General features: G+C 41.8%; 2 protein-coding genes, 3 non-coding genes and 1 pseudogene across 6 annotated transcripts; all 6 read right to left on the reverse strand.

Annotated features, from left to right (window-relative positions):
• Nucleotides 1-5,606: 5,606 nt before the first annotated feature.
• LOC115685261 (ribosome biogenesis protein NOP53) lies at nt 5,607-10,210 on the reverse strand. Of its 2 annotated transcripts, none has more exons than XM_056312890.1 (12): nt 9,995-10,210; nt 8,264-8,430; nt 8,147-8,189; nt 8,031-8,056; nt 7,820-7,900; nt 7,597-7,707; nt 7,413-7,501; nt 7,045-7,164; nt 6,825-6,947; nt 6,411-6,477; nt 6,220-6,303; nt 5,607-5,765 (listed from the first exon to the last, which is right to left on the reverse strand). In XM_056312890.1, the coding sequence occupies exons 1-12, from the start codon at nt 10,161-10,163 to the stop codon at nt 5,751-5,753; spliced, it is 1,095 nt and encodes a 364-aa protein (XP_056168865.1). In that variant the 5' UTR covers nt 10,164-10,210; the 3' UTR covers nt 5,607-5,750. The 2 variants fall into 2 exon arrangements, with proteins under 2 accessions (XP_056168865.1, XP_030466182.1); XM_030610322.2 differs by having other exon boundaries at nt 5,613-5,773; nt 6,224-6,303.
• Nucleotides 8,527-8,636, reverse strand: LOC115673026 (small nucleolar RNA snoR100). Its single transcript, XR_004004787.1, has one exon. It is a non-coding gene; the product is annotated as a small nucleolar RNA snoR100 (small nucleolar RNA).
• Nucleotides 8,944-9,055, reverse strand: LOC115673021 (small nucleolar RNA snoR100). The gene has a single exon (XR_004004786.1). It is a non-coding gene; the product is annotated as a small nucleolar RNA snoR100 (small nucleolar RNA).
• On the reverse strand, nt 9,367-9,480 carry LOC115673013 (small nucleolar RNA snoR100). The gene has a single exon (XR_004004784.1). It is a non-coding gene; the product is annotated as a small nucleolar RNA snoR100 (small nucleolar RNA).
• Nucleotides 10,211-11,378: 1,168 nt separating the features above from the next.
• LOC115685343 (WAT1-related protein At3g28050-like) lies at nt 11,379-13,658 on the reverse strand (annotated as a pseudogene).
• A 4,868-nt stretch (nt 13,659-18,526) lies between these two features.
• On the reverse strand, nt 18,527-21,390 carry LOC115684839 (WAT1-related protein At3g28050-like). The gene is made up of 7 exons (XM_030609783.2): nt 21,118-21,390; nt 20,923-20,988; nt 20,524-20,637; nt 19,934-20,165; nt 19,687-19,842; nt 19,449-19,600; nt 18,527-19,080 (listed from the first exon to the last, which is right to left on the reverse strand). The coding sequence occupies exons 1-7, from the start codon at nt 21,318-21,320 to the stop codon at nt 18,945-18,947; spliced, it is 1,059 nt and encodes a 352-aa protein (XP_030465643.1). The 5' UTR covers nt 21,321-21,390; the 3' UTR covers nt 18,527-18,944.
• Between the last annotated feature and the right edge of the window lie 1,259 nt (nt 21,391-22,649).

Consider the following 22,649-nt stretch of genomic DNA (forward strand, 5'->3'; position numbering starts at 1 on the left):
ATTGATATAATATAACGATAACAAAACCGAATTATGAAGTTAATTGTTTAATAATGTAATCGAGTTGAGAACTTGGACTTGAACTCGGTAGATCCGGAGTTATAGTTGCTTGTCCCGATCTCTTCGACGGAGAAAATATTGGGTAGGGGTGTCGACCGTTTTCGAAAAGGCACGTGTGAAGTCTTCCATTCCTTTCTTATTATGTGGGTCCTAGTTTTACTTTCCTTTTTACTTGTTCTTCACACGAGGATGGAGGTCAAGACTAGTGACGAAGTAGTAGTCAAGCCAGCTTTCTTGGACTTCGACAGCCGCTCGTGGCGTCATGGTATACGAGGTGTGCCTTCAAAGACATTAGCTGGTCTTCCGGTCTTCGATGTTAATTCAATTTTCCTCTTGAATAATATTAGATAATACTAAAATCAATCCACTAGATGATCCAATCGACGACTTGTGTTGCTATGACTATAGTTAAAGGTTATTCAGATTGACGCGACACCAGCAGTTGATCTGCTCTGCACCATTTCCTGCCGATCGACAAGATACTCAGACGCCAGTGTTTCCCGTCGAGCAATGTCGGGAAAGAAAAAAAAAAGTGATTCTAATTCGATCGAGCGTCGCTCTGACACGACAAAACATGATTGCGGGTTATTAATTACGCAAGTGGGTATGAATCGTGGCGGGGGTCTAGATCCATCCTTGAATTTGATTTATCAAAAACATCGGGCCACTTTAACAAGTAAACCTCGGGCTATTCTAGCAAAAAAAAAGAGTAAACCTCGGGCTATGGACTTTCTCATTGAGCTCGGAAAGATAAATAACACGAAAAGAAGTCGAAGAAAAAACAGGAGAAAGTGCTTAGAATGGTGTGCCCATGATGGAGCAGCTCGTGGACCATGAGGACAGGAATATTTCATTATTGTACCGGTCCCAACATCCCAAAGATCGAAAGGTCTTCAAGAGCCAAAAACATCAAGATCGTCAAAGGGTCCCACTTTTTTCCCCATGATGTGAGAAAAAAAATTAGGGTTTCCTTTGTCCTGTAATGGGGTTGGGGTGTCCCTACCCCAGATACAGCGGAATGCGCTAGGCTGGCAATTATAGACCGTTTTGATTTCGACTCAATTTTTCTTGAGACTCTCCCCCACCAATTTTTCTATTTTTCCATTTGTTTTGTTCTTTATTGGTAATTTCGATATCAACGCCCGAATTTAAGGTTCTACTCAAAAGCGTCAAGCAAGTTGTTGAATAGGTGTTGAATAGGGGAAAGTGAAAGGTTTGAGATTTTAGAGCTTAGGGTTTAGATTTCAATCGGCACCCAAATTGAAGATTGTGCATAAAAGAGACGTCGAGCAAGTTGTTGATAAGGTGAGAGTGAAAGGTTTGGGGGTTGTGGGAAGATTTCCATGGTTTTCGTGCAGCTCTAGCTAGGGGGAACATGAAGCCACAAGTGGGATTAATAAGACATTAGACAAGTCACTCATTGGCCTTTTGGAATCTTTAATGAAATGACTTTCATCCCTTTCGTGATTGGTCACTAAGGTGTCACTAATCACATTGACTCGAACATGTAGAAAAATCAAACGCCATATCATCAAGATGGATTCGACCCGTTGATCCTCGAAACCGATAGAGTCATCGTCCTTTTTTGTAATTATGGTGGTGGAAAAAATGGAAGACAAAAGGTGAAAGGAGGAATAAACTTAGTACACCAAATTTGAAGTTCTAGAATTCAGAGTATTTTCTGAAGACATGACATTGTACGTTAGATTTAGGGCGCGTTTGGCAAGTTGCCAAATAGTAAAAATTTCTGTTCTTTTATTCCCAGAATAAGTTTTGGAACATAAATCCGTTTGGTAAATTTTGTGTTCCTGGGCACAAATTTGCCAAAGTTTGTTCCCAAAATCAGTTTTGGAATAGAATCAAGAAGCAAAAAAAAGTAGCTTTTTGTTCCCAGAATTAGTTTTGGAATAAAATCAAGAATCAAGATTTTTTTTTCGTTTTCTTCCTAGCCTGTGGCTAGTCGCTGGTGAGGGCAAGGGCTGGACCCTTGCCGCCTGGGTGAGGGCCGCCTTGGCGTGGGCGACCCTCACCCAGGCGGCGAGGGTCCAGCCCTCGCCCTCGCCGCCACCCTTGCCAGATCCGGTGAGGGCGGCTCGCGGCCTGGGCAAGGGCTGTCCTCGCTGGATCTAGTGAGGGCAGCGGCGAGGGCCGCGACGCCCTTGCTATAACATCCTCAATTTCAGTCCCTGAGAAATGGCTATGGATTAAGTTTATAGGTTTTCCCCAATCGAAACTAATTTTACTCTTGTTCTGGAAAACCCATATTCGGATCCTCTGTACCCCTTCATTTTGTTATTTTTGTGGAGACTTTTGTGATACGAATTTTCAAACACTTACTCTTAAAAGTTTCTCCAAACATCTTGAAGTTTTACATACTTTGATTTCAGAATTTTTGGACTTGATACGAGTAGTACGATAGCCTAATTTTCAAACTGTGTAAAACTGCCCAGAATGTGTATTTCTGTGATGTTCACACTTTCTCGATTTTCTACAAAATTTTATGGGCCGATTTTAAATAAACTTCGTTCACAAAATTTGTTGAGAACTTCTTTATATATATCATATATAAATTTGGGAATTTTTTTATATGATTTGGATTATGGAAAGAGCTTACTTTGAGAAGCAAGAATTATGTTCTAGCGAACTATTTTTAGTCTGTTTTTTGAGCTACTAAAATTTGTAGTTACAGAAAGATTCAGATTTCGTGCTCTTCATGGAAAATGTTTGTTAAGGCCTTGTTTATGACATATTCAAATTTGAGAATTTTTGAAGTTCATTTACTTGTTTTCAAGTCTGAATTCGTGAATAGTGCAAAATTGCCCAGTTTTGCCAGATTTCAAATATTAATCAATTTCTATATGAAAACATTAGAATTTCGATTTGATGTCTTCTGAAAACAAAATCTATACATTCTGAGCTTTTAAATGAGAGATGTGCGGCCTCAATTAAAGGCTTGCATAAGAAGCTTCATGATGATCAAGAACTTGGGGAGCAAGTTTTGACTTAGAAGAGTCTAGAGAGTCAAGAACTTGGGGAACAAGTTTTGACTTAGAAGAGTCTAGAGAGTCAAGAACTTGGGGAGCAAGCTTTGACTCTTAAATTTGATGAACAAGTTAGTGATTTGCCTATGAAAAGGCTTGGTTTCCTCCCTTAGTTTCCACACATCAGCTCTTCTTCCTCTCATCTCTCACTCTCACGTCTCTCTTTCTCCCTCACCATCACACCAATCATCTCTCTCTCTCTCTCGCCGTTAGCTGCCGCCGACCGTCGTAGACGTTTTCTTGACCTTATAAGTGAGTGGATGTCCTAATACTTGGATAGGGGGGGTGTGTTACGTGGTTGGAACGCGGCATGTGAGTGGATACCCTAATATCGGGAACGGAAGATTAGATGCTCTGTGGCGTGGTTTGCTTAGACCGTGTTCGGTCGTTTGATTGGTCGTGGTTGGTTCTTTCCATGTCTTGCCTATGTTTTGTATTTGATGTGACGTGGTGTTGCGCGAGTGCTTGTTGTTTTGCTTCATAATCGTAAGTCAAGGCATGTATGAGTCACGAAACGGTGTGTCGTATGGTCTCATACTCATGTTGTGGCATCACGAGACGAGTTCGGCTTGGTGCGGGTTTACATTGAGGTGTGTAGATCTAAGCCAAGTTCGGCTCTGAACCGGCGCTCAGCATGGCGGACCGAACCACGTGCCCTCAACCGCGACCCTCATGTTAGGCGAATGTTCTAGAGATCATGATTACACAAGCACGGTACGCTTTGGACTTGATTACATGGACTAATGAAATCAAGATAATAAACTGACTTGTGTGACCCATGATGTGTGATCACTCAATAAAAGAAGAAGACTGTCGTCACATAACATTGGCGGCGATACCTCGGTAAACTAGCGTCGGGATGTCCTAGTTGAGCTAGGATGCCTGGGTTGAGCCCGGATGCCTCTGTAAACTAGTGTCAGGATGCTCTAATTGAGCTAGGATGTCTTGGTTGAGCTCGGATGTCTCGGGTAAGCTAGCCTCGGGATGCCTCAGTTGAGCCGGGATGCCTTGGTTGAGCCAAGATGCCTAGCATGAAGCTGGATGCCTCAGTTGAGTCGGGATACCCTAGTTGAGCTAGGCTGACGATAAATGAATCTTATATGTGTGCCGGTATATGATAAATGAATTCTATATGTGTGCTGGTATATATGTTTCTTGATAAGCCGAATTTCTGTGACCGGATAAAGGTGAGTTTCCATGTGAACATAGTAAGGGCAATGTCAAAGTCTTTGCTATTGATTTGCCATCGACAGAAGGCAGGGAATGTATTTTATGTGTTAGTACGACGGCAAGGCATCATCCTACATGAGTACGACTCATCCTCCATTGTTTTCCTTTTCAGGTCCATAGAGATGAGGTTGACATAGAGGAGTTAGGATTAACCTCGGCTTTTGCTTGTGATAAGGTTTGTACGTAGAACGGCCCGTAGAAAAGGGCTTGTAAAATATGTTAAGTAAAATGGCAATAGTGTGTTTTGCCTATTGTGTTTTCCCTGATTTTCAGTTATTATTTTGTTTGAAAGTTTGTTTGTACTCGTTTCCACATGTGCTTATTAATAAAATAAAAGAAAACGGGACGATGACGAGCCTGAGACGTCACACTAATAACCTTGAGATAAGGTAAAGATGTTACACTTGTCTGCCCTGGCCTGTGGCTGGTTGCCGGTGCCGACGACTGACCATGGCCAGGGAAGGGGAAGGAGAATAAAAAAGAAGAAAAAAAAGAAAGAAATATTAAAAAATTCAAAATATTATTAATAAAAAAAATTTATGTAGTTACCAAACGCATTTCTATTCTTTTTCTATTCCAAGAATAGAAATTTTGAGCAATTACCAAACGCCTTTAAATGCTTCGAAATTATTTCCGAATCAGCCTCCGGAAACAAAATTGTTGCCAAACGCACCCTTAGTGGTTAGAGAAATTACCCAAAAAGTCATAAACCTATTATACAAATTCTATTCAGTCATAAAATTTTTAATTTGACAATTTTAATTCTTAAATATTTTAAGGATACAATTTGCCAATATAGTCTTTCCAACCTATTTTGATAAGAAATCGCTCACGGCTGTCCCAAAAATTGAGTGAAGAAGAAGAAAGAAAAACACAAAAAGGAATAAACCGAAACCCGACCCAACCCGAAACTTGAACCGTGTTTCGGGTTTGGGTATGAAACGGCTCGGGTCTCAATAAACATAAATCAATCATGTTCGGGCCAGGTCGGATATCAAAGAAAACCTGACCCAACACAAACCGTAGACACCCCTACATCCAACCGAGTCTCCAAGGGAATGGACAAATGGATTGCTCAACCACTGCAATCATAATGGTCGTTCTCGAAGGCATCGTGCTTCGTAATAGAACACTAATAGAGCACTGATAAAAAAAAATTTGTTATTAAGATGGATAATGACTGATTCATATTAAACATATTACTATACAATATACAGATCGATCAAAACAAATTAGAAAACTTAAAAACATCTTCCTCTACCACAAAAAGAGAAGGTTAACATCGGTGATGGCTTTGTACACAAAAGCTCAAAGCGAGACGCATGCTTTGTCCTCAGGTTTGGTCCACCGTCAACTTCGTAGACCACGAAAATTGAAGTCCCAAGACAGAAGCTAAAGCTTTCTCCTGCTTGCTGGAGATCAGCTCACAGCTCGCTCACCTTCTGCCAAAAGAAATACATTCGCAATGTACAATCAATGATCACTTCAGGAGTAATTATAAGGAATCAACAGTTTATCGGTACCAAGGAAAACCTTGCTCTTCCTTCCTCTTTATACAAGCTAAAGACAAATATATAAAAAAAAATCCAATCAAATTAACAGTTATCTAAATCATATGCTGCGGCTTGGATCATGGCGACTTCACTGCCTCGTACTGCTAATGCATAAACAGTATATCACAACATGGAAAAAATAATACAAGGCATCTTTCCTTGACAGCATATATTAAAAACAAACAAACTGTAAATGAATTAAACCATGCACATCCTGCTCTCTATTAACTCAAAGAAAGAACTATGCAAACCCCCCAATAACTCGGAATTGTAAATGGACTTCACCAACATTTGACAATATACAGAGAAAGTTCAGTCCACTCAAAAAGAATCACTAACCTCCTCTTTCTGGATGTTGGAACGACCAGTCCCCTTTTCTCGAGGCTTTTAAATCGATCCTTTGCTAGAGTGCTACAACCCTTCAATACAACCAGCATGAGGAAAAATTAGCTATCCATATTCATATATATGTCATAGAAAAACACAAAACACTAAAAGGTCAAAAAGGGGAGAAAAACTCTCTTACTTTCAGCTGGCGGAGGGAACCGGTGATTTCTTCAGATAACAGTACTTGCATAGGTGCTGGTTGAAATCTGTAGAGAAAGGTTAAAGTTAGCACATCTGATACCAAGAAACAGGAACAGATTACAAAATTTTGAGAAGAAATATAAAAAACTGATATCAATTGAAACAGACGAAACTTGAATTTCCACGACTAGATCAAGAAGAGAAGTCAATATATTTATCAAAACAGTCAAACAAACTTGGATTGCATATCTTCAAATTAACATGAGTTTCACAAACTACTGACACAGCACACATTTCTTAGAACATTTCTACCAAGATTGCTGATTTGAAAGGAGAAAGAAAAAGAGAACAATCATCAGGAGCTTCAAGCAAACACATAAGATAACATCAGCATAAAAAATCATGCACATACTTGTGCTTTCCCAGGCGTGGTGGACGCAACTTTAGTCTTTCTTGTTGAGCAACAACTCGTCGGAGATGCCGTCTTTGCTTCTCCTCATCCTCTTTTGCAATTTCTTGAATAATATCTGGTAAGCTGTGCAAAAGAAAGCCGCCAAAGTTAGTAAGGTTTGCTAAGACATAAATTTACTGGGGCTCATGCACAAAGTACTAGAAAAGCAATACTATCCTACCTGTCAATTTCCTTGGACAGTTGCTCAATCTTCTTGGTTTCTGCTTCCTTCTTCAGCAAGCCCTTACGTCTTGCTCTCCGATTCAGTTCAACGCGAGTCACGGGCTTTGTTTTGGATGACCTGCAATTGCACAATATCAACTAAAAACGATTCACACCCCACACACCATGCAACTAAAGATGAAATTTTTCTGGCTAATGCTAATCTAACAGGAACAGCCATTAATATAGCATGAACAAAAAAACATAACCGGAGAACGCACGTCAAGAGATGCACGTACTTCACTCGAAATTTCCTACTGCTATTTCCTTATAGAATTATTCTGATGTCGACAACTGAGAAGTTACAAATTGTGAAAAGAAAATCACCTATTCTCGGTTGCTTCATTCTCATCGCCATCCAGATTTTCCAAGCACGAATCATCATCACCCCCATCATCGGCTTCCAGGAAATACATCTGGGGCATTAAAATGAGTTAATAGAGTTCCACCGAGGTATAACATGACATATTGAAGTAGAGAAGCAATCAGATCTCAAAAATAATAAACTTACATCTTCCTCAGCAATAACTTCACCTTGCACGGTTAATGGAACCAGTTCAGGACCCAACTCATTTTTGTAGACTTTCTGCATCTCGTCTGCAACAGCACAGGCCAGAGAATCCTAGATCAAAGTAACATACCAAATAAGAGGTGATGCTACACACATCAAATTCATTGGCTCAGTGCAATACAAGGGAGGGAAGCGTAAGTATCTCAAGAAAAAAAAAATATACCTGGTGGCTCTCAAAGGATGGATTGAATGAACAGCCAGGAGGCTCAACTTCTACCGCTGGAATAACTGAAGGCTTGGTTTTCTGTTAAAATGGCGTAAACATCATAAGTCCAATCAGGATTGGATAAAAAGCTGAAAACTTCCAAGAAATTGTTACTTAGGGTTTTAGGAGCAGTAAAGAGAAACAGATACAAAAGAGAATCAGTTATTACCTTCTTGAGCTTGCCATCAAACTTGCCTGCACAACATGGAACAAACATTACATCACATGTGTCTCAGATGAAAAACCTCTTGGAAAGACCATAATTAGAAGTAGAGAGCACCATACCTGCCCATAAGTCAACCATACCAGAAGCTGAGACAGAAGCATCCTATTAAAAGTAAAATTCAGAAGAAGGTCAGCCCTCATTCACCGATAATGAAACACCTCCAACAATCAGCTCACCTCGTTATCACCTTGACCAGCATTGTTCACAACTTCTTTTCTTTTCTTTCTGGATTTCTTACTGACAGAAGAGGGGACTGCTTGGACAAACGGGTTCTTTTGCAGCACACTGTCAGTCCGAAGTACTTTTTCCCTTTGCTTCTCAATTTTCCGCTTTACCGAAAGATCTAAACGACATGACAAAGTACCACTTTTAGTGACTTTTTTCAAGATGAAGACTTTAATCACTCTTCCATCCAATTACATTATCCAAACGATAATCTGAATGTGGGTCACAACCAGGCCCTCAAATCAGTGCTAAAGGCATCAGAGCGAGCAGACATGCGGACCCAAAGATTCATTCTCTGTGCACATTACCATGCTTCCTTCATGAAAAATATCCAGAGCATCGGCTTATTGTACACAGATAACACAGTTATAAAACATCATTCAACTTTTCAGTTTCCTAAGTATATACCTACCCAATCGATTATAAGAAGTCACGGTTAGTTCAGCAGGAGCAAACGGCTGTGACACAATGCAAGCACAAACCACACTTGCTATAAAGGAATGCAACAGACAAATTTCTACCAAGGTTTCTACTCAATATGATTCTACCACATGTAACAAAAATGACAAGATGAATTAGACCAACGAGTAAGTTGCAAGAAATCATTTTTTTAATAAATCATATGTTTTCTAGATGTAGGTCGTAACCAGGCCCTCAAATCAGAGCCTCGGAGGCATCAGGGAGAGCAGACATGCGGACCCGAAGATTCATTCTCTGTGCACATTACCATGCTTCCTTCATGAAATTTATCCAGAGCATCGGCTTATTGTACACAGAAAACACAGTTAAAAAACATTGTTTAACTTTTCAGTTTCCTATGGATATAACTACCCAATCGATTATAAGAAGTCACCGTTAGTTCAGCAGGAGCATATGGCTGTGACACAATGCGAGCACAAACCACGCTTCACTATAAAGGAACGCGAGAGATAAATTTCTACCAAGGTTTCTACTCAATATGATTCTACTATATGCTAAAAAAATGACAAGATTAAATTAGACCAATGATTAAGTAGCAAGAAATGATTTTTTTTAATAAATCATTATGTTTTCTAGATGTAGGTCGTAACCAGGCCCTCAAATCAGAGCCCTTCAAAGGCATCAGGGAGAGCAGACATGCGGACCCAAAGATTCATTCTCTGTGCACATTACCATGCTTCCTTCATTAAACAAAATATCCAGAGCATCGGCTTATTATGCACAGAGCCCAAGCGAGAGTATGCTATCAATCGGCTTATTTACACTACTCGAGATAAGTCGCAAGGACACCTGCATTTCACCTTTTTTTTCCCAAAATAAGATTATAACCATCGCCGACCCGTGAAAGGTCTAAGCTCAATCAACCAGAGATGCACGAATCATCACTAAATAACCGTTTCGTCCACACAAGGGCGCGGCGCAGTTAAATCGCAGCTTCAAATCAAATAAACGAAATGTATATGCGGCAGCAATTGATCCAATACCACTACCAAGGGACTCTTCATGCTGATGAACAGGAAACCAAAGCCGAGTTCACACCACCCCCGAGGGAGTCAAGCACCCAACGAAGCACCGTCGGCAAAGCATCGGAGGCGTGCAATAAAAATGACAGGAAAGCAGACACAGACACAGCACAGGAACATGCTCAGAACCAGCACAAAGAGAGAGAGAGAGAGAGAGAGAGAGAGAGCTCGCTGCGATACCTGTGGACGTGTCGACGAAGAAGAGGGACTCGCTGGGGACGGCGGCGAGGGAACCGCCGGAGAGGGCGTCCTTGGTGGACTTCTCGAAGAAGTCGTGGATGTCCTCCGTGCTGATGTTCGCCCTCCACGCCTTCTTCCCCTTCCTCGACCCCTTCGACACCTTCCCCATCTCTCTCTCTCTCTCTCACTAGCTCTAGCTCTCTTCCTGTGCCGTACGACAATGGAGGTTTTCGGCTCTCCGGGAGCAAGATTCAGCTGCTGAGCTGCTGAGCTGAGCTTATATAGGCCCAAATTAGGGTTTTTCCGATCCACCCGAAAAGATATGAATTAAATAAAAATTAAATAAGAAAGGAATGGAAGCGAGGTAGAGGCCCGGGGGAGTTTCTGTTGGGCCGTCAGGACTCTGAGGCCCATCTTTCTGCACCTTAAGGCCCGACCCATAAAACTATTTTTACCGTTTTTGTCCATGGAGATAAAAACCATATACATTTAACATTTTTTTTTTGCTAAAGTGATCTTGTTGAGTGGAACGAATTCGAGGGGTTTATCATGATAATGAGAAAAAAAAAATTGGGTGAAACTAGATTAATATTTTCCTTTATTAATTTCGAGGCAAAGTGATCGACATGAAATTCTATCTCGATTAATCAATCCACGTAAGGCTGCGTTTGGTTCGGCTTCGCAAATGGGCTTGAGGAAATGCAAATGCCTTCGGCCTCAAGCACATTGAGGGAATGTAAATAGCGTTTGGTAAAAAATTCTTTGTAAAGCTACTTTGGCTTAAGTAGTGTCTGGCAATTTTATTTTTTTTTTTGCAAAGGGCTTTTGGGTTTAATATTTATTTTTTTTATTAAAAAAATCACACCCTTCGCCGGGTTAGGCAAAGGGCTCAGGCTGCCGGAAAGCCAAATCTGGCGTCGGTAGCTGTCACCTAAGATTGTGCAACCCCTAGCAAGGGTTGCGTGACCCAATCGACCGTCGCTGGGGTAGCGTGACCCATGCGATAATCGCCTAGGCGGTCATGCGACCTCGCTTTCCCCTCGTCGGCCTTTCGCCGGCCCGATGTAGCCTCGTGGGCCCTTGTGGCCGCCCTAGCGCAAAGAAAATGAACAATAATAACAAGGGGCAAAGCCGAAAAATTATAAAATTGGTGAGGATAGTTTTAGACTAGTATTGGGCTTTCAGCTTTCTCAATGCCAACAATTGGCCGAAAAGCCCCTTGGGAAGACTTGCCAAATGCCCCAACATTTCCCCAAGGGGCTTTGGAGGCTGAAAGCTCCTTGAAAAGCTGAACCAAAAGCGCTCATAATCTTCTTTTATTTTGGGATTGCAAGTATTTCCGAAATTACTCGAAGATTTCCCATGAAATATTACATATCCAAAAAACAAAAATGAAAAAAGCCGACTTGCCCTTTTGTTGTCTTTTTATGATCAATTGAATTGCGCCACATGGAGACATAAATAGTCAAGGGTAAGTGAGCAAGTCGTGGGAACCATTCACCCAGAGCTTCCTGCTTGTACAAGTAAAACTCAAACGGAGACCAAGTAGTGCAGGCAAACTGCTTCAATGGCTTTGATGTTTTGGCAGTAGAGGAACTTTCTGAGAGGGTGGCGATTGTGCGACGCTCCCTTGGGGCTCTTCATTTGTCTCCTCTTTCGCCTTCTCCCACATTACGGTATAGAATCCGATGGACATTATAATCGCTCCGCTGAGACTATGAATTCGCGGCACACAGAAGAAAGTACCGGCATCGAAAGCATTGGTAGCACGATGATATGAAAATAAAATCGGGATTAGCTTTACCATTCGGCATAACACAGAGCTAAGCGTGTTGATGATGAATGATCATGCACATAAAAGGACTGACTGGTGAGAAAATGGAACATTAACACATGCTTGAAGAGTAAATTTTTCCAACTGCATCTAATACCTTCCGAGATGAAGTGCATCGCCAAGAAAGATGAAGCCCATAACGACGGCGATGACGATCGACACCGGCTTGAACATCGCAACATAGAGGGGACCTTTCACGCGGATCGCCCAGGTGTGAAGACGCGCAGGCAGTTCGCGAAAAGTCCCTATGATGCACAAGGCCAAGAGGTGTAAAAACATCCAACACACCATAAAAATTAAAATGAATATTCTTGATCAAGTTAACACGGGACTGGTTTATCTATGGTCATTCTCTTACCGAGCATATTACAGAAGAGAGTCCTATATCGCTTACTCTCCAAGCATTAGTGTCATGTTCTGCACCTAAAGCGACGATTGCAGTAATGAAGCACGCAAACACATTATGAAAGAAGGTCACGCTCAGTTCAGCTGGATAGTCCTCCATTATCTGTGCCTGCATGTTCATGTTTTGACACTCATTCGGATTATCCTGAGTTATCTCTCCTGCACTCGGAAAAATTAAAGTTGTATAGTAGCATGGCGGGTACCAGAACGATGTAGTGCAGTGGAATAAGAATGTTTTCGGCCCTGAGAAAAATCCCTCCCAGGACCCAGTATGAGCTCGATGCGCTCAGAGGCGGATCAAATGAGAGAGGCCATTTCAGAGCGGTGGTAATAATCGGAGGACCTTTATAGAGAGTAACAACAAATGCACCGGATATCGGCAGAACGGTCCCAATGATCTTGGCCTGACTGCTGCTTCTCTTCGGTGATACTTTCTCCATCCTTCACGTTAAGGAAACGAAACAAATACATATCATGTTTAACTGAGGAAACAGAGTAAGTTAGTAGACAAATTACGGCTTTAGGCATAATGATGACATAGACCAGACATGTTATCATTTACAAGAAAAGTTGCAAGCAGTTGGAAAAAATGCCAATTATGAAGAGCTCTATTGCTAATCTGCTAGTCTATCTTAGATAATTGTAATTGACTATTATCCTGAATTGATAAGCAAAATCTTAATCACAATCAATCAGGCATTACACAATCCCTACAAGGAGGAAGAAGAACCTGAAATGGATGACAAGTATGAAAGTGAGAGCCGGAGTGAGGTTGCTGAGGGCTGAACCAAGAGTTGGAGAGCTGAAACTAATCCCAGTATAGCCCATAATCTGTGATGAACCCCTGCTCTTCCCCAAAAAAGAAAGCACACAAAAAAATTTACAACTGAAAAGGCAAAGAAGCAAAGCAGCCAATTCAAAAAGGTTTAAAAAAAAATGGGACACCCATTTCTTGGCTTTGCGTCGTCTTTCCTGTGCAAACTCGGCATAAGATCAATGTTCAAACTTGTAGAGACGATTACCCAATGAGGCCAAGAAGACCAATTTTGGCTAGTATGGCCAAGCTGAGAGGAGGAAGTGCTCTTGATCTGGACAGAGAAACCAAGAGCAAAACTCAGCTGATGCTAGCTCCTCACAAAGATTAGATTTGTACCCATATGACATGGTAGAAAGAGAGAGAGAGAGATAGATACCTGCAGGACATGAAGGGAGCAAGAAGAAGAACAAGAGCAGAGACAACGGAAGCATAGACAAGGAAGACATGATGGCTCAACCCTCTCAAGGTGGCTGCTTTGAACAGTGTGTACACCCCCACAGATATGCTGTCTATCCCCACCATTGCTATGAATGGAAGCACCTCCATGTACCAGTCACACCTCCTCCTTGCCATCTTTCTCCCTCTCTCTCTCTCTCTCTCTCTCACACACACACGCGGACGCACGCATGCACAGAAAACAAGGAAACAAAACGATTTGCTTCAGTTTCAGTTAAATCTACGTCTGATGTTTCTGCTTTTCTAAGGTCTCTTCATCAGAGAGGCAGTGCTCGAGTGGCCGGACTAGCCACTGTTGGTGCAGCCTATTCTTTTCAAGGGACAAATGCTCTCGTCAACTTTCGAAAAATACCGATAGAAACAAGGACTTGTGTTCTAGTGTAGCAAGTCCTTTTCTGAATAATATCTGCTGTCGCACGCGGGTAACCGAGTACATTCCCAGTGTTGTTTCTGTTCATTACTCACAAAGTTGAAGAAACGAGGGACAAAAGCTCGTGCTGCTTTCATCATGTCATGGGGTATCAGACAAAAGCTCTCGACTGTTTTTGAGGGCACTAGAAGAGTGCCCCGCCCTTCTTTAGTTTCTGTTTCACCAGTGAACAAGAAATGGGGAACCTTTGTAATAATTCATAACTAGTCCACAAGCCCGTGCGTCGACCAGATCCTTGCATTTGACGGTTTTTGGGAACGAATAATTTAAACTTGAAGCAAAGTGCTTAAAAAGTTTCACAAATTCAATCATTGGAAGAAGGTATAATTATTGAAGACTTGTAATTTTAGTTGCGGTCGAGAAGATTTAGTATAAGACGAAGAAAAGATCAAAATGTTGGCTCCGTATATTTCACGGAAAATGAATGGTTTGGAAAATATTTTCCTAAGAATGATCGCTTGTATCACTTGAAATAATTAGCCAATGAGAAATATTTTTATTATCGACAACAATTTATGTCTAAACATTTACCGTGAAAATATTTTTGGTTCATTTATTTTTGTAAGTGATATAAGCGATCATTTATGAAAAATGTTTTCCACATCATTCATTTTCCGTAAAACAAACGAACAGTAATATGAATCTACTTTCTTTCATGTTTTCCTCATAGTAGATGGAATTAGATTCGTTTTTTCTTCTTTGGTTAATTTCATGGTAATTTTTGGAATAAACAAATGAGGATGGATCGCATTAAATTCTTTGACTGCCTGCATTCTACTTGAGTTCAGCAACTCCCCCAACCTTGTTTAGAAAAAGAGCATTCACAACAGAGCTGCTGTCTAGTCTCTTGAGCTGATCCACTTAACAAGCACTGGTCATTGATTTGCTGCCATTTTGTCACTTCTATCCAGTGCTGCAATGTGTAATGAACAGCCAGCTGTGATAAAAGCAAAATTTGGCACATTTGGGTAAAATCACACCATTCCATGCCATGAAATCCTCTGTTTTCTTTCCCTAATTAGCTTCCTGTCATCAATTGAGAACCAGTGATCACCTTTATTTTCTCTATCAACACAAGCAGCACATGAACCACACAATGCACCCTGAATGCCCACTAATGGGTCTGATCTTGTAGGGCCCCAACACCACTCATTTCCTGTAATAACCTCGGCCAGCATAGCATTCTTACTTATAGCAGGATCATACATCAGTCTACTCAAATAAACCTCAACTGGGAACACGTTGAGGTTGCTGTTTGTCAAACCACAAGATTTTTCGATGAGTGAGAGAGAATGATTTGACTGGCTTAACTTCGGCAAAGTATGACGAAATCGTAAAGTTAGGTCACTATAGCTGCCAAAAATAAGTCTTCGGCCCGGCTACAACTAGTCCATTTTGATGTATGGGGACCGGTTCCTGTAACGTCCTTTTTGAACAACCGTTATTATATATGCTTCACTGATGATTTCTCTCTGTTTTCCTGGATATATCTTTTTCAATCCCATGATCAATTTCTTTCCATTTTCACAGCATTTTTAAATTTGGTGGAAAATCAACTTAACACTATGGTGAAAGCCGTTCAATGTGATAATGCAGGGGAGTTCCAATCTACTCCTTTTCGCAGACTCTTGCAGGACCGAGGAATCCACCACCGTACCTCTTGTCCGACACTTCATCACCAAAATGGTACTGCTAAAAGAAAGCATCGACACGTTGTAGAGATGGGATTGTCGATGCTCCATCATGCCTCAGTTCCAACTCACTTTTGGGATCTTGCATTCGAAAGTGCTGTTCATATCATTAATAGGCTACCTTCGGCAGTGATCAACCATAAGTCACCTTGGGAGGTTCTCTACAATATTAAACCCTCAATTCATCACCTACGCGTCTTTGGCTGTGCTGTCTATCCGAACCTTCAACCTTATGCAAAGAACAAGCTACATCATTGATCTCATTGCTGTATTTTTCTGGGTTACCTCCTGGCTTTCATGGTTATCGATGCTACTCTCTCAAGGATAATCGGTTCTATATTACCACTGATGCTATTTTTGATGAAAATTTATTTCCTTTTATTTCTACTGCATCATCCGTTCATGCTGGCCCATCTCCTGGTTTATCAATAGATTCGGAATTTTACCCCCAACCAGGTGGCATTTCCATCCCTGTCAGTCCACTCATGGCCTCTCCAAATCAAAACCATTCCACCTCAATTTCGTAGGACTCCTCTACTGAATCAACAGCACTGCGTGTTATGGCACCATCAACAGAAAATGCTTCACCTAATTCCGCATGTTTTACCGCATGCTCCATTGATCAGTCCAGTCCCTCTATTGATCAGACCATCAGCTCTTCGACTCGGTCAGAGCCTTCTCGTGGTCCGCCCGTGGCTCCTACACACCCCATGGTCACGCAGCTTTGAGACGGTACTTTGGCCCAACGTCATCTCACTAAGGACCACACATACGCCCTTCATTCTGTGGTGCAGACGATACCCACTCCAACTTGCTTCAGTCAAGTAGCTACAGATCCTGCATGGAGGGCTGCCATGGCCGAAGAATATACAGCCCTTATGAAGAATCAAACCTGGGTTCTAGTCCCTCGTCCATCACAATTTAAAGCAATTGGATGCAAATGGGTGTTTTGCATCAAATATCGTGCAGATGGCTCACTTGAACGGTACAAAGCGAGATTGGTGGCCAAGGGATATAATCAATAAGGAGTTGATTTTCATGAGACTTTCAGTCCCGTTGTGAAGCATGTAACTATCCGTACGGTGATTTCACTCGCCTACAGTCAGGGTTGGACACTTCGACAGCTTGATGTTAAGAACGCATTCCTTCACGGTCACCTTACTGAGGAGATTTATATGCAACAACCACCATGTTTTGTTGATGCTAATCATCCCGACTATGTTTGCAAACTTCAACGGTCGCTTTATGGATTAAAGCAAGCACCACGAGCTTGGCATCAAAGGCTAAGTTCTTTCCTCTTATCTATTGGTTTTCATGTTTCTCGTGCTGATTCTTCCTTATTTGTCCTACATACATCAGCATACAGTGTATTTCTCCTTGTATATGTGGATGATATCATCCATACAAGCTCTCCCCAAGCACCACTATCCACTTTAATTGCATCTCTACAACGGGAATTCGCTATCAAAGATGTTGGTGATCTTCACTATTTTTTGGGGATTGAATTGCAACACACTGCCTCTGGCCTTCTTTTGCATCAAGGGAAATATGCTGCTGAAATTCTTAAGAAGGCCAACATGGACAAAGCACGAGCTGTAGCTACACCATGCCTGACCAGTTCGGATCCTCCTTCTCTTCATCAGGGTGCCCTGTTTCATGATCCTACACTGTATCGTAGCATAGTGGGCGCACTACAATATCTCACCATTACCCGACCACACCTTGCTTATGCTGTGAATTCTGCTTGTCAGTTCATGCATGCCCCTACAGAAGCCCATTGGCAATATGTCAAATGCATTTTACGCTTTGTCTCTGGCACTCTTAGTCACGGCACCCTCTTCACCAAAGGATCTCAGGATTCCCTTCATGCTTTTTCCGATGCAGGATGGGCTGGTGACCATGATACTAGACACTCTGTGGGTGGTTATGCTGTTTTTCTTGGTTCTAATTTAATCTCCTGGAGTTCTCGCAAGCAGAGAACAGTTGCTCGTTCAAGTACCGAAGCAGAATTCAAATGTCTTGCTGACACCACTGCTGAGATCATATGGATTCAAGCTTTACTTTTTGATCTAAGGATCACCCTGCAGGGGTCCCCGGTACTATGGTGTGATAATATTTCAGCTATCTACCTCAGTGGCAATCCTGTTTTTCATGCTCGGACGAAACATGTGGAGATTGACTATCATTTTGTTCGCGAGTGGATTCATCAGCGCCAATTACATGTTCAGTATATCTCTTTGACGGACCAACCAGCGGATTCATCAGCGCCAATTACATGTTCAGTATACCTCTTCGACGGACCAACCAGCGGACATGTTCACCAAAGCCCTTTCAGGATCCCGTTTCCGCCTCCTTCAGGCCAAGCTTATTGTGACTACCGCCCCATCAGCTTGTGGGGGGTGTCAAAGGAAAGAAATCCCAACAGCGTTGATTGCGGAACTGCTACAATTCCTCCATGACTTGGTCATCAAGTTAGATCATTTCCTTCCAAGAATACACCTACAATTCCTCCAGGACTTGCTCCTCAAGATAGATAATTCTCTAGAGATTGTATCCCACATAATCACGTCTCTTGTCAGCCTAGTGCTTAGCCTATATATTCACTGTGTTGTATAGCAAACGTGTGTAAAAAAGATATTCTCTTGAAATATACAGAAAATACAAGACAACGTTGTGCCTGAATCTTCTTCTTCTATTCAGCCCTCTTTTACCATTTTAACATGGTATCAGAGCTACAACTATAACGTAATGTGAGACCACCTTCATAGAAACTATATATGCATAGGAATGGAAAAATTTTTGGCCGAAACTGCGTGTATGTGCACTTTGTTCATACCATTGTCAGGGGGACGTTTGTTGTCATCATCTTCTTTCACCTTGAAATACATTTAGAGCAGCATTTATTCCAATAAAAAGAAACGGATTCTGTAACTACTGACTACAGACTTGTACACATCAAAATGGACTATACTGGAAGCAAGAGACGGATTCTGTAACTACTGACTACAGACTTGTACACATCAAAATGGACTATACCGGAAGCAAGAGACTTATTATTCTTGCACGTCACTACTTGGTTGTGTACTTGGAGTGACGCCCTTCATCCACACCTCTCAATGGTTTGATCAAGCAATCCGAATTTTGGAATTGATGGGTCATGATATGACCTCTTTGGACTCAAATCAATATAAGTACGATAACCAGACCTATTTGTGCAGCCTTACTGAGGGTGAGGAATCCTTTTCACAAAGTTTCCAAGCAGCAACTATCTTGCAATCCACTTGCAGAATTTGTTCTGACTTCATTTGTCTTGCCGGTCATCGCAGTAGAGGAACTTTTTGAAACGACGGTGATTCCATCTGACTCTCTACAGACTCATCAACCATTTCCTCTTTTGCCTTCCCCCACATTACAATATAGAACCCAATGGACAGTATGGTCGCTCCTATAAGGCTGCGAATTCACAGCAGAAAAAATCAAATGTCATTCGAGGCGTACATAGTACGAGAATGTAATCAGCTTTCTTTTTCAAAGAATACAGAGCTTAGTGCGTCTGTCAAAACCAATTATACACTATATGCACATGGAGAATGGATCGATTGTGGGGATTTTTGTCTGTCAAGAGTTTCGCGGAAACTGCATGTTATGTTTTGGTAATTGGTTTTCCAAATTATTTATATGCAGCACGTCTTAAGCCACATTGATTGACTTTCATAAAGAATGAAATTAGGAATAGATCGTAATTTCAGCGCAATGGACGTTTAGTAATTTTTTAGCATTCAACACAACGTTGCACTCGATGTTTTCGCGATTTATCTTACCTTCCAACATGAAGTGTGTCGCCAAGAAATAAGACACCCATCGCGACAGCCACGGGAATCGACAACAGCTGGAACATCGTGACGTAGAAAGGGCCTTTCAACCGGATTGCCCACATGCCAATGATGTTGTTTAAGCATCGTTCAAAAAGGCCCTAAAAGCAAAGCAAAGAGAAAGAAAGTAAGCATTGCACACGACTTTTATTAATCAGATGTGATGTTTGTTCAATTGTTTCCTCACCGAGCATGTAACCGAGGCCAGTCCTATACCCTGCACTCTCCAGGCACTCATATCATGTTCCATTACTATACAGAAAATGGTGTTCATGAAGCTCACAATTACATTGTAAAAGAAGAGGATGGTCAGTTCTGCCGGATAATCCTTCATTATCTGTGTCTGCAGGATCACATGCCGAATCTCCGATCATTTTCAAGTCAAGTTCTAACTATAGCACCCACAAAACAAAATGAAAACAAGTATTGTATACCAGAAGAATAATCCACAAAGTGACCAAAATATATTCACCAGTGAGGAGAATCCCCCCAACAACCCAGTTCGAGTTCGATGCGTGCACAAGTGGATAAAGCGGGAGAGAAGGTTTCGGAGTGAACATAGGGGGACCTTTATAGAGAGTAATGACAGATGCCCCGAAAATTGACAGTACGGTCCCGATGATCTTGGCCTGACTGCTTCTTCTGTTTATTGACACCTTCTCCATCCTTATTTTGACAAGAAAACAAGCAAATTGGAGGGATTGCAGCAATATTAATACTTTGTCCAACAATGTCATCATTACCAAGTAATTTACATGAGAACAGCATTAACAAACAATCTGTGACTCTGAGCCTCATGCCCCAATTGTCCAAAATCGATTTATTAACTTGATTTAATCAGGATTTGCAAAATATGGGAACCAGTTAACAGCATAAGCTTGTGGAAGGCCAAATGAACGAAGTGATGAGATCACCAAATCAGGAGAATCATAACAGAGTATCAGAAGAATTATCATTTACAACGAAAAATGCATTTCAAGGAACCACACACAATGAGTACATAAATACACAAGTTGTTTGGGACCTGAAAAGGAAGGCACATATGAAAGTGAGAGCCGGAGTGAGGTTGCTGATGGCTGAACCCAGAGTTGGAGAACTCATGCTAATCCCAGCATAGCCCAAAATCTGTGACAAACCCCTGCTCTCCCAATAATTTAGAAAACAAAGAAACCGTTATATAAGAATAAAAATACAACAAAGAAGCAAATCGACAACTCTAAACAATTTCAAGAATTGCGACACTTCTCCATCTGCCCGTGCAACTGCCCAAAACATGGGCAATGTGTGATCAGAGACATGTCGGACAGCCGGCATCCCCTAGTGGGGCTGACGCCAGTGGCAGACACACATCGCGGCACGTCTCAAAACAGGTAGTCAGTTATTCATATTAGCGTGAGTGTAAAGTTATTCAAACTGTGCATACCCTACGAGCCCAAGAAGGCCAAGTTTGGCAGCTATGGCCAAGCTGAGAGGTGGAAGCGTTCTTGATCTGCAAAGGCATACAACAAATTCAGCCAAAGTGAATATCTCACCACGAACCTTCTTTTGTTTTCCCAGTTTTGGCAGAGAGCTAGAGAGAGAGAGAGAGAGAGAGAGAGAGAGAGAGAGAGGAGCGTACTTGAGAGAGAAGAAAGGAGCAGGAAGAAGAAGAAGAGCAGCGATGGCATAAGAATAGACGAGGAACACATGGTAGCTCATCCCTCTCGAGTTGGCCGCTTTGAACATTGTGTTCATGCCCACTGTGATGCTGCCCACAGTGAACACAGCTGAAAATGGAACCACCTCCCTGTAACAACAGTCTCTCCCTCGGGTCCCTCCCATCTCTCTCTCTCTCTCTCTCTCTCTCACCACACTGACAGACACAGAGACGCCCAAACGCACAAAACACACAGGTTTCAGTTCCAAGTCATCTGGAATTCCAATGTTTCGTCGGAGCAGCATAACGTGCGCCTATATTTTAATGGGTGCTGATAGGGAATGACGATGGATGGTTGGAGCAAGAGTGTTTTTTAAACATATCTCATTGAATAATGCCTGCTCTTTACGGTGGTGGAAATTCTGGCGCCCCCAACCATGTGCGAATAGAAAGAAACCAGAAGATTAGCTGTCAATTAGTCCTCTAATTGCCTGATTTAATTGAGTAGCTTAACTGACTTGATTTTTAAAAGATCTTTTCATCATTAGCACACTCAGTTGTGCTATGTGGCAGTTAACACAGCACGCTCCTCCCGTGCTACATGCACAATTCACTGTATGTGCGGATAAATTACTGTACAAAATTCGAAGAAAGATTAAAATATGGACCATACAATTCCATCCAACTAAATTGAATCAACAATAATCTCCACTTTTCCTCCTATCCCTTGCATAAATCAAAGACGCCCTTGTTATCTGTACGCTCAAAACGCGGGTTCTTGGAGCAGAAGGCTTCATACTTAGCCGAGAAAACTATGTCATCGATGTTCTTGAAAACGGGACTCAACACAACGACCTTCAACTTCTGGTTCAGAGCAAACATCCGAGATCTCCAGGACGTCGAACGCGTCAGGAATGTTCAGATTCTTGAGCATGTGCCGTGTGCAAGACTTGTGCAAGCAGGGGCATTTCGTACTTGTGGCTCTTGAGCATCAACGAACTGATGTGCCGGTCCAATTTTTCGTGCCCAAGTTCTATAGAGGAACTCCAGGAGTGATTCGAGCTCTTCATGGGTCAGCTTGGCGGGGACTTGCATGAGAACCGAGTCCAACATGTTCTTGACGATTTGTGATCCGGATGCCTATATATATGGAACAATACTAGTGTCAAGCACGGGGCACACATAACATGATTTAGCCTAATAACTAGACAAAAAAAGTCATTGGGGAAATGATAAAAGGACCCTAACCCCTAAGTTTGGCAAGAAACACAACTTAAGGACATATCCTTGAAAATTGCAAAACATTTCATATCTGATTCTCTCTGAGAGAGAGAGAGAGAGAGAGAGAGAGAGAGAGAGAGAGAGAGAGAGAGAGAGAGAGTGACTCCACCAAGATGGGTCAACGAGCAGAAACTGGATGGCCATTGGAAGTGCGAATTCATCCTCCACGTTCTTTGTGCATTTCCATTCAATAAAGATCTGCTCGTCAGAATTTCAGAAACAGAATATTACAT

This window comes from Syzygium oleosum, unplaced genomic scaffold (genome assembly GCF_021117445.2).
Source record: "Syzygium oleosum isolate NSW1041296 unplaced genomic scaffold, Sole_v2.1 Sole_v2.07, whole genome shotgun sequence".
Classification (NCBI taxonomy): Eukaryota; Viridiplantae; Streptophyta; class Magnoliopsida; order Myrtales; family Myrtaceae; genus Syzygium; species Syzygium oleosum.